The sequence below is a fragment of the Anser brachyrhynchus genome (assembly GCF_964034855.1).
Source record: "Anser brachyrhynchus genome assembly, chromosome: 1".
NCBI lineage: Eukaryota > Metazoa > Chordata > Aves > Anseriformes > Anatidae > Anser > Anser brachyrhynchus.
This window is the reverse complement of record NC_137694.1, coordinates 26876810-26892140: the sequence shown is the minus strand read 5'-3', so window position 1 is coordinate 26892140 and position 15331 is coordinate 26876810. Positions and strand designations below refer to the sequence as shown.

Below are 15331 nucleotides of genomic sequence, written 5' to 3'. Positions count from 1 at the left end.
AAATAATTGTACTTTAGAGAAAAAACATTGGACAGCTTTAGAAAACTAACAACGATCAAGACAGTTGATTAGTATTCGTATTTTTCATTTTACAGCATAGAACAATGCTATTCCCCAAACTCTAAATCAATTCTTTTTTCCCTTTGGTTGAATACCTTGTGAGAATTTTTGAGAAAATGATTATTTATGGTCTGCACAGGAACAGTCAGCTTGCTACACTCTTTATTCAACTTCTGAAGGAACTTGAGGCATTCATCTCCACTACCAAAACAAAACCATATTCCATTATTTGTAAAAGGCTATGTCTTTTCACAAGCTAAAATCATCTATGCGTTTCCAGCATTGGCTAGTAAGTGAATCAGACATGCAGTTTTATTACATTAAAAAAAAAATCTATCCTGTTTAACACACAATACTACATTTAACATCTTGGCAAGTTATGCTACTTTGATTGTCTGTTCCCCCCACCCCAAAGGGTAGCAAATCATTAAGTTACCTGGAATATTCAGCTACACACAAAGCCGAAAAAGTGTCATCCAAACTCTTTTGGGAAACATTCTACTGACCTCCACTACTATTTCTCACTCACACCAATCCTGTTTTTAATCAATTTAAGAAATTTTATACCAGATTATGCATAATAACCCCAGAACACTGCTTTCCTGTGCATGTGGGCATACAGATCAGTCTTCCAACACCAGAAGTAGAGAGCTTAGTCAACTTTATGCTGATGTATCAATATTCATTACCCACAGATTACATTTTTGAGAAGGATTTTGGGGGGGGAAATAGTAGTATTCTTGTGGAGTCACTCAGTCTCCAGCACAGCGAAAGAATGAAGAATCTGCTACTGACTTGGGCCCTGGATCTGAAAATACGTTTCTCCAAGACTAAAATACCTTATGTTATTTACTTTGAAGAAAAAGTATACTTAGTGCTCAAAAGACGGGAAGATAACTGAAAATTAGTTCGATCAGTCACCACAGAGTGGAGGAAAGGATATAGAAATTTAACAGGCTAACTTCAATGCCAAGTTTTCAGAGCTCCCATGTGAGAGTGACTCAATTCATTTTATTTTATGTGCCAGAAAGAACCCTAAGTGTCAGTTGTAAGTCATGGTGCAAGCCAGAAAGTTGCTGCCATTGACTGGGCAAAAGAAAAGGACTGGGGGGGGGGGGGGGCGGGGGGTGAGGTGTTAAGTAAGATCATCCATTTGCTTTTAACAAGTGAACTCTCAAATCCTGAAACTTCTGAAAAGTGCCTTTGTCACCCAGAGAACAGTTTCAGCTACCTGTAAGCCATTTTCTCCTGGAAAGAGTCCAGCAGAGGGCCACAAAGATGATACTGGGCCTGAAGCATCTTCCCTATGAAGACAGGCTGAGAGACCTGGGTCTGTTCAGCCTGGAGAAAAGAAGACTGAGAGGGGATCTCATCAATGTGTATAAATACGTGAGGTGTGGGAGACAGAGAGATTTGGCCAACCTCTTTTCAGTGGTTTGTGGGGACAGGACAAGGGGCAATGGCCACAAGATGGAGCACAGGAAGTTCTGCACCAACATGCGAAACAACTTCTTCACAGTGAGGGTGTCGGAGCACGGGAACAGGCTGCCCAGGGAGGTTGTGAAGTCTCCTTCTCTGGAGATACTCAAGGCCCGTCTGGACACCTACCTGGGCAGCCTGCTCTAAGGAACCTGCTTTGGCAGGGGGGTTGGACCCGATGGTCTTTTGAGGTCCCTTCCAACCCCTACAATTCTGTGATTCTGTGATTTAGGTGAGTAACATCAGGCCCAAAACAAAAGACAGTTTTAAGCTGGCATTTCCCTATCGCAGGACTTCAATGCATCTAGGGGAGGATTTGTGTAAATGGATTGAAACCTCAACCTCTCTCTTCTCCCTAGAGCAATCTCCTACTAAACTGAAATACAACATACATCCCCTTGCACACCTCTTCTGATAGCAAAAAGGTCAAAAAGCAATTTGCCAAACACCTGAACTAAGCTACAAGCCCATGGTGTGCAAGTGTCTAAAAAGAGGCTGCATTTAGCCCACAGATTGTTTTCATTCAGCTCTCAACCTTCTCCTACAACACCCCTCCCAAACAAGCAATATTAAGCTGCCTACTGGCAAAACACTGCTTCCTAAAAACAGCTGGGAGCCTGGGGCCTGATCTACTGCAGCATCTACACAGGAGGACAGGCGAGTCTGGAGACTCAACTCTTTGGGAACCATTCTGCACCTAGGACTTGTTCCACCAAGATGGTCCGTCAGGAAGGGAGAAGGAAAGGTGTGACAATAAAAGCAGAACACAATTTTCACTCAGTATTATCCGCAACCAGGATTATATTGCTTTAAACCTGTTCCGGAATTATTTATTTCCTTTAGTTTTCATTTTGTGTTTGCTTCTTTCCGCTTAGAAAGATACCTTTTTAGCTAGCTAGGATCAACTGCAGCACCTTCTGTGTTCTGTCACAAAAGAAGTTATTTTTCTTGAGAATCCCTCCAGAATTCCTACGTTAATATTTCATGGACACGAAAAGGAGGGAAAAAATATTTGCAAAACTTCTTTATTATACCAATATAGATCTTAGAAAACATTTTCATGGAATTCCTATCTGTTGCAGTGACATGTTATTTCCATTTCCAAATACTTCCAAATGGAAGTAACGTTTTCAAAATATAATCGCTTTTAAAAAGAATTAATGGCTGTCAAAACACCAGTGGCTAAACAGTGCTAGACACTCTGTGAGTTTATAATCAATCAGTTCAACATTTTCTACTATGTTAGTTTTTCTATGACTTAATGACTGATCTTCCTTCTCACAGAATGACTTTGAACAAATGGCAAGTAAAATCTTTATGTAATAGCAGATAAACATAGCCTATGATTTTAGTCTCCAGGTCAGATGCCTAGAATACATGTCAAGATGTTTTCTATAAAACCACGCATTGCTTGCCCTAACTCAAGTGCTGTCATATTTTGTTTTCTCTTTACTCAAACAATTATTTTCTGGTTTTGAGAACAATGTATGTTCTAAATCCATACTGTACAAATAAATCTTTTTGATGACCACATTACTGGTGTATGAGACTGTACCCGATATACATATTATAATTCCCTTCCCCCCCCCAGGTGGCTTTGCATGCAATGATTGGTAACTTTATTTCTCCACTTATTATGCTTTTTTTTTTTTTTAGCTGTACTGCTTGAGTGCATATACCAAACACTGCTCACTATAGGCCAATTTGAAAAAGCATAATTTTTAACATAAAAAAATGCATGAAGCTTGAACTGGACAAAGTCCTTTCAAACTGCAGCTAATGCTCCCTTTATGAAGAATCAAAATCCTTTTATAATGGTGCCGAACTCGGACACTGAGACACCCAGATGCCTGGTCTACTTCCTCAGCTCAGCAGCAAAGCTTCTATTTTAATAGGAAAGGTTCAGGTGTTGTCAGAGTATTTAAGATGTGTATCTATATTGTGATGGTTTGTACCTTCTGGCATGCTGGAACTTTAGTTCTTCAGTCTTGGAGAACACATGCTGGTTTTCATCTGAATTCTCTTCTGGAAGCAAACAGGTACTAACTTTGACAGAGCAATCTCCTCAGAGACAAGAAGGCAGCATCAAGGCCCTGTATTAGAACATGAACACCTGCCTCTCCCAGCCCACCTCAGTCTTTCAAGAGCTTCCCTTTTCAAGAGCCTCGCATAACCTCTCACATCCCACAGTTCAAATTTGGCATCATGGTGCAAAAAGGCACCTCGAACAGGCTGCAAAAGATCTTTTGTATCAACACAGTAATGGTTACACGAACAGGCACGCTGTCAGCACCAGGAGCAAGCAGTTTATGTAAGAATGGTTAGACAGGAGTGGAGAATGTACTAGACAGACTCACAAAAAAAAATATAGCAGGACCACATGGTGACATGAGGGCTAACGCACAGCACCAGTGGGATTCAGCTGCCTCCAAAGGATGGAGGTAACGTACAGAATGCACTTGAACCCTTCAGCCCAACGAACAACATGAGCATGAGGTTAGCCTCACATCTCCCATATAGAACAGACAGCTCTCCCTTGTGTTGTGGAGAAAAAAGAAGTAGCTAACGGAGGAGTAGTGCAGCTACTAGGCAAGAATTACCCTCTTGACTAGTAGTGCACTAGCCAACAAGAGGTATCTCCCAGAAGGAAGCACCTAAATTCAAGTCTAGGTCTCTTTTAGAAAAACTATTACACAGCAAAACAGAGGATAAGAGGTTTAAGAAACCTTAAGACACCTTTACACTTACTACAGCCTTCAATCTTCTTTTAGTGGCAGATATGGGAACTGTTCTACCAGTGCTTAGGGGACTGATGAAGTTTAATAAGGCTGCTGGAGGATGTTTCTCTCAGCTCAGGCCTGGCTTTCATGGGACTGCACAAGACTATACCAGAATAAAGTACAACAGGTGCTGTAGAGTTGATACTAGAGCCCTATAGAGAAGTTTTCTCTCTCTCTCTGCACATCTTTTTATTGCATTGTAAACTCAAATTTAAGTACTAGAAGAGTCTGTCTTGTTTACAGATACAACAGAGAATTGGAGAGACCACATCAATTAGAGTCTGCAAGGGTCAAAAATGCACTTGAAACATGGGTAAGGGAAGAAGGCAAGACTCTACTTCCTTGAAGAAATAAAAAAAAATCTGCTCACTGAAGCTAATCAGAAAAAATAAAGAACGAGTTAACGCTGGAGTCAGAGAAGCCACGTGTGATATAAACACACCTAGTGAAACCCCAGCACAGCAACGCCATGTAACCTTGTCTGGGGTACAGAGAAGGAATTTATCACTCAGAGATGACCAAAGCAATGGCATAAGATTGCAACATAACCCATAAACAGTGTCCTAAGAACAATAATCTACGCTTCTAACTTTCTTTTGTACAAAATGTAGACTACCACCTCTCAAAATCCACTAACTCACATGAATGCTTATACATGGGGTAAGGTGTGAGAAAATCTTAGCTCTGTGCTAAAGAAAACGTTACAGTCACTTGAATAGTTATTACAGTCACTTGAATAGTTTGTATTTCACTTTACTTTCCTTAAATACACAGTTATTACCTAAATTCCATCTTCACTACTTCAGGGAGATCTCCAATTCTTATTTCTTCCACTTGTAGCTCATTAATAGCATCTTGGAGTTTCTGTTGATCTACGGGATTTGTAACGCCAATCTAAATTTAAAAAGTCATTTCAGATTTATAATTTAGTTTTAATATGTATTAAACATAAAACAGTTTACTACTACTTGAGTCAAAAGAAGTTACTTTTAAGTTAATGCAGTCAACTACAATGTTTGTAACTTTAAAAGGAGAAAAACACACAAAATTTAAACTATTTAATGATGGAAACCAAAACGACAAGAATCCAGTAGGAGTCAAAACTGATATCACACTTTGAAAAATCTGTTTATTACAAACAACTAACAGCTGTTTCTTCTTAAGTACTCTCATGTTGTTAAGATGCTATGCTCAGGTATTTCAGAATCGTCTAAGACGTGATTCTGTTAAAGACTCAGCTACCATAAAATACTCTATAAAAGCAGACTTTTTATGTATCTGAAAGACAGCATACTTATAAAATCTGAATACATTTCTCACCTCACATTGAGACCAGGTATCATAACCCTAAATGCTACTTGACACAGGCTTATACAGTCCCTATGACTTAATTTCTCATTCTCCAGCTGAGTACCGAGACCCAGCAGGAATGGGCCACTCTACAACTTCAGACTGCAGGGATACCACAGACTCCAAAGCTGGGACGTCTGGGACGTAGGGGGCTCTCACTCATGTTCTTGAGATCTGAAATTCCATGCTGCAGCCTCAGAAATCTGTAAGATATAAGATTTCCAGACCTCTGTCTTTCTGGAACTATTGGTCTGGTTGACAAGAAGCCCAGCATGAGCTGACAACATGTGCTTGCTGCCCAGAAAGCCAACCATATTCTGAGCTGCATCAAAAGAAGCGTGGCCAGCAGGACGAGGGAGGGGATTCTCCCTCTCCACTCTGTTCCTATGAGACCACACCTGGAGCACCATGTGCAGCTCTGCAGCCTCCAGCACAAGAAGGACACGGAAGTATTAGAATGAGTCCAGAGGAGAACCACAAAGATTATCAGAGGCTGGAGCACCTCTCCCATGAAGACAGGCTGAGAGAGCAGGCTGAGAGAGCTGGGGTTGTTCAGCCTGGAGAAGAGAAGGCTCTGGGGAGACCTTATAGCAGCCTTCTATAGGTACTATAGGCCAGTACCTAAAGGGGGCCTACAGAAAAGCTAGGGAGAGACTCTTTGTCAGGGAGTGGAGTGATAGGACAAGTAGTAATGGCTTTAAACTGAAAGAGAGTAGATTTAGATTAGATATAAGGAAGAAATTCTTCACTCAGATGGTGGTGAGGCACTGGAATGGGTTTCCCAGAGAAGCTGTGGATGGACAGGGCTTTGGGCAACCTGGTCTGGTGGGAGGTGTCCCTACCAAGGGCAGGGGGTTGGAACTGGTTGGTCTTTGAGGTCCCTTCCAACCCACTCTATGATTGCAGAAAGAATTTTGAATGACCAGCTGGCAATACACATCAGATCAAAATGCCAGGCAGTCTCTCTGCCATGGATGGTGCCAGGCAGCAGTTCTACAGACAAGAAGGTGCCCAGAGAAACGGTTTACATGAGACACAAGTTTTTGATGGTCAGCGTTCATCATGACTCCATAAAAGCAGTTTCCCAAGTTCTCTGCTAGGTGTTCAAAAAGTGACAGATATCACGTAACTACAAGATCACAAGTTCTCTTCAGACATTTCAAACAGATGTTATAGATCTACAGCCAGCTACAGATCTAACTTCAGCAATTTCCATTAGGTTTTCATGGGTTCCTGAACAAATTGTACTCAAGTCTCTTTGATAAACATCACTAGCAGCCTTAAGAGAGAAAAATATGGACTTTCTAGAAATAAATTTTTTTATGTGGAGCTGTAAATTTATTAGTTCTCAACTTTTTCTTGAGATGCCCTATCTAGTATGAACTATTTTTTTCTTAATGTTTACAAAGCGAAGTGACATCTAACAGCAGTAACCTGATTTATGAGCAGCAAATTTACTTTTAGTTATGATTAACACATCAAATAAACTCTTCCAAGGACAGAGTGGCAGTTATTCTTGAGTATTAAAAATATCTGGCTTAAAGCAGGAAGTATTAAGATAATTGGAATTGATTTTGATGCAATCTTCGCATTCCTGGAACAAATGTCAGGATACGGCTTTCTGATCAGTGTATCAAGACTATGATGTAATTTGTATCCCTGAAAATAAAACAACTTTGTTCTGTGAGCAAATCAGTTGACTGAGCACCACCACACCTTGAAGATATGGCTTATTATGTAAGGAGTGTCATAAAAGTCGTTATAGATAAAGTCCTCCGTCACCACAGTCCTTTCTGAATCTAGAAGTCCTAGGTGCAGAATTTAAGAAAGCGGATATATCAGTGCAATCTACCTCCCCAAAGCGGGCATATTTTCCCTTTCCAGCCCATCTATGCTGAACGGGAGGGTTTACCAAGAATCTGACCATTCATGTGATGACAAAATGCAAGGAATGAGACGTATATGAAACCCCTCTTCTTCTTTATGGATAAGCAAGCTTTTAGGCTGGTGTTAAGTTCAATTGTACTCTGCAGTCCAACTAATGCCAGCTGAAGTAACCATACATTTAAGAACATAGAAGTGTTGTAGCAGGACTTGCTTGTATCTGTTAAATAGACTATGCAATTTTAGGCACATCAGCTAACAACACTTCACTCAAACAAAAACAAACCAAAAACTCCATGAAAACCCACGTGCCGGCATCAACATGACTTTTCTGTCATCCTTTAGACAGAAATAAAAGAAGAGGTGAATAACAGATTACCTCAAGTAAAAGACAGGATACTTCTCAGATAACACCCGTGAGGTTATACACTAAGTCTCGCGTCTTTGCCATATTGCCCAAATGGTCACTTTTTTTTTTTTTTTTTTAAACAATTTCAAAATATTCTGCCAAATATAAAATGCTTTTTTTTTTGTGGGGGAAGGTGGAAGAGGAAGGAGAATCCTGGTACTGTGATACGGAAGTATGCAGACCAGATAACTCCAATGATGAAGTTAAACCTTTGGGTTATACATCTTGATTTGTTAATATTTAATTATGCTTTCTCAAATCCAGAAGAGCATGCCAATTTCTCTTATTCTAAACTAACAGACATGTGACACGTGAGAACAGAGCCTTCTCAGTCCAAAATGCATCATGAAATAAAATTATTTGTGCCACTGTCTTCTGAGATGAATACTCAAAAAAGATGCCCGCCTGCCCCCCTCCCCAAATATCTAAGTGTCATAAGAAGCACAGAACCAAACAGCCCAGTATACTGAACAGACTTGTCTCAGTATGGAACAGTTTATAACTTGAAGGAATGCATGGATTTCAGCTTGAAAGAGTCATTGTTTAGGCTCTGTTGTAGAATACAGATAAAGATATTTACAGAGAAAATATCTTTCTGATATTGTTTGATGGAGGAAAGTGTCTCATGTTAGTGACAGGATTTTTTCTCCACTTCTTTGGATAAAAACCAGCATGGTTCAGAGGCATCCATCAGAGGTCATCATTAATCTTTGCAGTAATAAGATCCAGGCTCTTTAAAAGAGCTGGCTGTTAGTGGTAGATCTGCCATCACACTAAAACCTTTCAACTCTAGAGTTATGAGGAAACAGATTAGATTTTTTCTATCAGTGGAGTGGGGAGAAACTGTTACTAGAGCTCTAAAACTAAAATCAAGAATTTAGGGTAACTTATGAAGTGGTAAGAAGCCAGGAGCATTATATCATTTAAAAAAAATCCTGAGTTGAAGACTAATTAATTTATGTCCATGCACAAAGCACGACTTATTTTCCAGGTATTGTTTCCTGCTGTTGCTGAGGCAGATACGGTATTCCTGTGCAAGAACAGCTGATCCAGGTATTTATTTTGGTTTGTCCCCAAAAGTTCTCTTTGTAATAGGAAGCCCCAAACATGTTAGAACACTGAAACAGAAGTTAGCAGTTTATATGAAAAATATTAAGTCTCTTCAGTGAAGGAATGCTAAGGCTCAGCTATTCACTTAAGTCCATAATCCCCTCCCCCTCCTCCAAAGTCCCCATGACAAAAACAAGTAACAATGATTACAACATCAAAACAGGCGATCAATTTGAACATGTATTGCAGTTTAATGCAATCACAAGAGAGAGCAGCTCAGTCACGAGAAGAAAAGCCACAAAAATGTCTTAAGGGTGAAATTCCTGTAAAGGGGGGGCTTTACGGATTCAAATGAAGCCCACACTGCGATGCTGCCCAGCAGACACAATCCCAAAGCTTCAAGAAAAGCACAGATGCTGACATGCCTTGTAATATTTATGTCTACATGAACTCTCAGAAAAACCTCTTGATCGACAAAACTCCCCATAGGTACCCCCTCTGAGAATACAGGTATTTCTGAGCTCTGTCAAAACACTGACAACACCAGGTCTACTCAGTTACAAGATAAACCTTCATGCAAAACATCCTTGCGACACCAGCACTGAAAGAACAGTAACAGCTGCAGATAAATGTTAATTCCGCCTGCTAGAACACATGTGTTCATGGAACCATGAATGTTTTGGTACTGTCCCAGGGTAAAACAACAAGGTATCCAAACCAGAGTAGGGGAAAAAAGCTTACACTGAGGATGTATGTGGCTAGCATGTGTATAAGGCCCCTTCAGTATCCTGGATCAGGTACAGAGTGCTAGGAAGTATCCTGCAGCCTGAACTAGTTACATTGTTTTAAGGAGACTGCTAAGATTGGATTTCATTATGGCATCCTCCTTTAAGCAGAGGAAGTTTTCCCCAGAGCAGTAATTCTAATAAGTCTAAGGAAAATGCAATCACCTTATTTCTACTACAAACTGAAACCTTACAATAACTTATCAGTTTCTCCTACACAACAGTGGAATACCGAGCTTCCCAAATGTAGTAAACTGTAAGAAATCAATTTTTTTTTTTTTTTTGGTTAAGGATTTACAAGTCTGTGTGGGATATGAGATCCCACAATACAAAAGATACTACCACCTCACAAACTGGACCACATTTAAAGGGTTATTTAGGATTATCTACTGATAATACTAGCACTGATTTCTGTTCAGGGAAAACATACTTACATACTTAGCAAAGTTAACAACTAAAATTCCAAACTGAACTATTTCCTGCTCACCCCAACTCCTACATCATTACAGCAAAGGAATACTGGGGGCCTCCACTTCATACTCAGGCAAAGAATATCCAAGAATTCAACTCTCAGAATTTGAGGCTGGTCTGTGGGATTACATACTTCAGAAAACATTTCTCTATATATTAAAATTCAAGTTGCTGTATAAGATTTTGAAAACAGACCTTTAAAGAATTCTTAAAAAGTTAGACATTTCTAAGGAAAAGATATTAAAGCCATTTAAGAAAAAGGAAAAAATTTTCAGAGTAGTAAACTGACCTGTATTAACTCTTCTTTTTGCATGATCAGAAGTTGCCTTAAATATACATCTCTTTCCTGTGTAAGGCAAAGGGTTTTCTGTCATCAAAAATAATTTCAAAAGAAAACACCGACTTCACTTATGTTTTTCCCCACTTATGTTTTACTTCAGTTTTCAGATACAAGAACAACTGCACAAAGAAACAGAAGAGTCCTCCAGTTTAGAAACATCATGTGTTGTGACCGACTAATAAACAAAATTAATCCACTGCAGTGGACCTTTACACTTCAAATGTAACTTGAAATTAATACAATTATTTGAATTAATATTCTAAAAGTGATAGAACTTATGCTGATGCTTAAGGTGCCTTTGTTTTCAACAATTCCTTTACAGATAGCAGATAAATCACGATCTTACCTTCAATAATCCTATTAGGTGTTCTAGACCAAGACCATGCAAAAATACTTCCATGTCATCAAAAGTTGAATAGGAACTGTAAATATAATAAGATTTGAGGTGAAAACAATGGAAAATACAAGCAAAAAGATAACCTCAACAATATGCTATAGAAAAAATCCCAGGCAAAGCACTGTCAGACCTAAACCTGCACGTACCTACTGATAACAGTAGTCTCTCAAAAGCATCACGGAGTGCAGCTTAATCTATCAAAATTTCGTAATTTCATTTTTGGTCTATTAAGTAGAATTAAGCCTAAAGAAAACTACTTTCATAAATGAACGTCACTTTTTAGTAGCAAAACGTTCCGAATGAATTTTAAAGTTGTTCACAAAAGCCTGAAAAATTTCTAAGTGCGGTTTAAGATAAACTGTGCGTTCCTATCAGCTAATCTTCATATAAATTGGATTCGGCCCACAGCTGTTACCCCTTTAAACCAGTTCTATTTAAACCAAAAAACATTATCAAGAAAACAGGAATGCCTGTATTAAAGATAGCAGAAATCAGTCCAGTAACAAATTTGTTGTCAGAAGGCTACTGTTCAGAAGTTAGACTGATGAAGCAGAATAACTCATAGTAAGTTTAAAGTTTAACATTTATAAACAAAGATAAAACATGAATTCCCCACATTAATACAAGATATAAAAATTTTAAAAAGTTTAAACAGCTTTCAACAGTTAGATGAACAATTGTAATGAACAGAATTAAACTGAAAAGCAAATGATACAAAAATCAAAAAGGACTACTGCAATTGCAATAGCAACCCTTTGCCAAAATCTTGAGCTTAGAGATGGTTTGCTCTGTCTTCTTGTTGGCCCTGAAATTAAGGTTTGCCTCCTTTTCACATCAAAGGCTAAGTCATTAAGTTCCTACTGTTAAAATTTGTTAAAAAAAATTTTTTTTCTGAATACGTAAGAAAACATTTCAAGTTTGCACACTGAGAATCTCGATAATTCTGTGGACATACAGGGTCAATTTCAGCAGACAAAAATATATGAAGAGTTTAAAATAGTTTTAGTAGAGTTTGAAGATATTGTCCCTACCACGAAGTTGTGCAGAATTGTGTTATTATCCCCCCCCCTATTCCTCTTCCCCTCACCACACAGACCACAACAGCCAGCCTTTGAAGTAAGCAATTTGCATATACATTCACATATCCATTCACATAATGTGTAAAGCCGATGCCCCCAAACTGGGGAGAGGAGATAAACAACCTGCAGCGATCAATTTTGCTTTTTATTTAGGCACTCAAAGCATCTAGTTGGCATAGGTTTCGGGAGTTTTTTGGTCACTCAAGACTTTTAGTACAAGGAAAAGACATTTATTCAGCATCTGTATGTTTACTTGAAAGCCTCTCAACAAGATGACTCTTTAGAGAAGACTTGTCTAGGAGTTTGAGAGAGCAAATTCCTGACACAGATGTTTGCCTCCTTGAACAGTACAGGCATCTGGAGCCAGGACAATTCTCATTTAGGACAGCAGAAGGCAACAACTGAAGCTACCCTCACTACCTAATGATCAGAAATGAACTAGAGCAGCAACTATGACAGGTTCCATGCACTGTGGGGCACAACTTATACCCAGTACTAGATGATGCATTAGGAGCAGGTTAGAGAGGAAATGGAAATTTAGAAGACAACTGGCAATGCCTGTGATGAAAGTCATGCAGACAAACGGAAGGAAGGAGGAACCCAGCCAGAAGAAATATGATGGAGTAAACAAAAGCACAGTGTACTTCTTGACTATTGTTAGATGAAAAAACCTAACTCACTCTTTATGTGCGTGTAAATTGATAAACACCTATTCCCACATACACAGTTTAACAGCCAGACATCCATTAGACTCAGAGAGACTGCTTTCTGAAACCAGGAGTCGTACTAATCACCAGAAATGCTTAACTGATGCAGACAAAACTGGTAGAGTTTAGAAAAAGCCTACTAACGCACTGAAATCCTAGAAGTGCAAAACTGCTTAATACAGTTACATCTGCATGGTTGGACATCTGGCTGCCACAAACTATTGTTAAGTAGGCCACAGGATTTCAGTGTCTTACTTTAAAAGCTTATCAAGATTACCAAGGCACTGGTAGAATGTCCTCTAGCCACCATCAGGTTTCAACAGCACAGAATTTGGATAACTGCTGCATGGTGCTAACTTACTTCCTTATTTTATTAATAAGATGCAAGAACAAAGAGGGAAACACAGACAATTGACTCCACAATGCCAAACCTTCACCCTCAGCTCTACGAAGTACCTCTAAGATGACCACAGTTGAAGCCCCAGAGGATAAAAATCTTATTGAGGTAAGCGTTCCTCTTAACAACAAAACCTGATGAGGCTCTGTCTGAAACGAGGTGCTCTGACACTACCTCTGAACTGCTAACTTGTGACCTACAGCCAGCCTCATGGTACAGAACCGCAGCATTTCAAATTCTGCATGACCTGGCTAAGCAGGGACACAGAAAATCAACCTGACCAACAGACTGCACAGAGACTATGGGCTCTGGAAATTGTCTTCTGAAAACTATGTAGCTCACAGAGGAAAGCAGATTGTTTCTTGAGGACTTCTTAGCTTTATGTTCTGGTACAAAACAATATCAGGCATCTTCAAAGTTGCTGAAGCAGGTGCTCAGTTCACCCAAAGAACACCTGCATGGTTCAGAGTCAGATGCATGCAGATATCAATGTTCTGGAGCTTAACTGCTGTTCGTATTTCACCTGGACTTTCTCAGGTGTTTGGCCCTCCTCAAGGCAACACAAGTGTCTGAATGCACATGGAAAAAAGAACGGGACACAACTCTTCCTGGTAGAGTAACACTGAAAACAAGCATTCAGTGAAAGTAGTTGGAATTTACTATCAAATGAAGATAATGACACAAGGAGTATCTAACAGGGGTGCACACAGATTTAATAGCACTGAAAAAACTGAAGTGGCACTGGACTCTGCCTCTACTTTACATCAAGTCAGAGGAAGGAAAAATCTAGAGCATGCTCATTGTTCGTAATGCAATGGAACTATGCGGTCTTGAAAAATTTAGAGTATATTAATATACTTACTGTGGACTCTTGGTAGTGCTCCAAAATTCATGCAACACATATCAGTAAAACTTAATCACATTGATATGAACAAATACAATCTCTCAGGAATGTTTATAAACTAAAGTTACGCTATGACTTTATTTACCCAACTCTGTGGTCAGGGACAGCTGTCAGAAATTTGTAGATAGCCTCTTGCTTAATCGTTTCATGGTATTTCCCTTGCGAGTGATTTACAGCCAAAGAGAGTAAACTATAAATCTGAAAGAGCCAAAATGAATTAATTATTATTTAACTTAAAATGTATAAAGAAATACACAGAAGTAAGACTACAAAGAGATCTATCATAAATTACTACACACAGGGAACATGAAACATCTGCCATTTCTTCTCTCTAAAACAACTACAGTGAGGAGTTAAGACTAAGCCCACAGAGTTTATCAAGAGCATTTCTGAATTAATCAAAATCAAAGCTCAACAATGAACTGATGCAAAGCAAGAGAATGCATGTAATGTAGTCCTAGAAGAGCTAGCATCCGGCTTTTCAGAAGCAGCAGTACACCAACGTAGTTATTAGCGGTTTGTAGACAAGAGTTCTACACCCTCAAGGGAGTAAGTTCTCTGAAGAGCTTAAAGCATAAAGCTGTTTTAACACCTGCATTTCCAGCGCATACATGGACCCAACATTTAGCAGTTTATAACTGATGATCTAAGTTAACTGTACCTGATGGACAAGGATTCTTTCAACTAAGATGCAAGCCTTCTGTCAAATATCATTATGCATCGGTGATGGATTCCAGAAATTGAATTGCCCCCGCATGAGTTAGTTACTAGAGAATCTAGCAGAACAAGTAGAACACCCAAAAGACCAAAGGAATGGTGAGACCACTCTTCTGAAATTCAGGTGACCAGCCAGTTTTTTCTGCACACACACATACACACACATATGTACACGGCAGACTGACTCTGGCTAGCGAACAAGGCCCCCACTTGGTTGCTTGCTCACTCCCCATAAAGTGATGGGATAGAAGTGGAAGACCAAAAGCAAGAAAAAAAAGTGGGTCAAGATGAAGTTTAATTAGTGAAGAAATATAAGAAACAAAAAAAAGCAAGTGATGCAAAGGTAACTCACCACCTCCCAGTAGTAGACCGAAGCCCAGCCAGTCTCTAACAAATACCTACTTTGCAACAGCCCCCCTCCCCCCCCCCTTTTTTTTCCTGGCTGAGCAGGATGTTACATATGTGGAACAATTCCTTGGTCAGTTCAATTCAGTTCAGCTCACCCAGCTGTGCTCCCACCAG

The 15331-nt window shown here is 39.4% G+C and overlaps 1 protein-coding gene across 5 annotated transcripts in view; it reads right to left on the bottom strand.

The window, feature by feature from the left end:
* ASZ1 (ankyrin repeat, SAM and basic leucine zipper domain containing 1) overlaps positions 1-15331 on the bottom strand; it is a 39644-nt gene that overhangs the window by 2861 nt on the left and 21452 nt on the right. For 2 of the 5 annotated variants that reach the window (XM_080579322.1, XM_080579326.1), the window contains exons 7-11: positions 14178-14290; positions 10955-11030; positions 10558-10635; positions 5101-5213; positions 156-261 (exon numbers count right to left, since the gene is read on the bottom strand). In XM_080579322.1, coding sequence (XP_080435448.1) covers positions 156-261; positions 5101-5213; positions 10558-10635; positions 10955-11030; positions 14178-14290 — 486 coding nt within the window. The remainder of the gene's footprint in view (positions 1-155; positions 262-5100; positions 5214-10557; positions 10636-10954; positions 11031-14177; positions 14291-15331) is intronic. The other 3 variants (XM_080579323.1, XM_080579324.1, XM_080579325.1) reach the window with 3 other exon arrangements.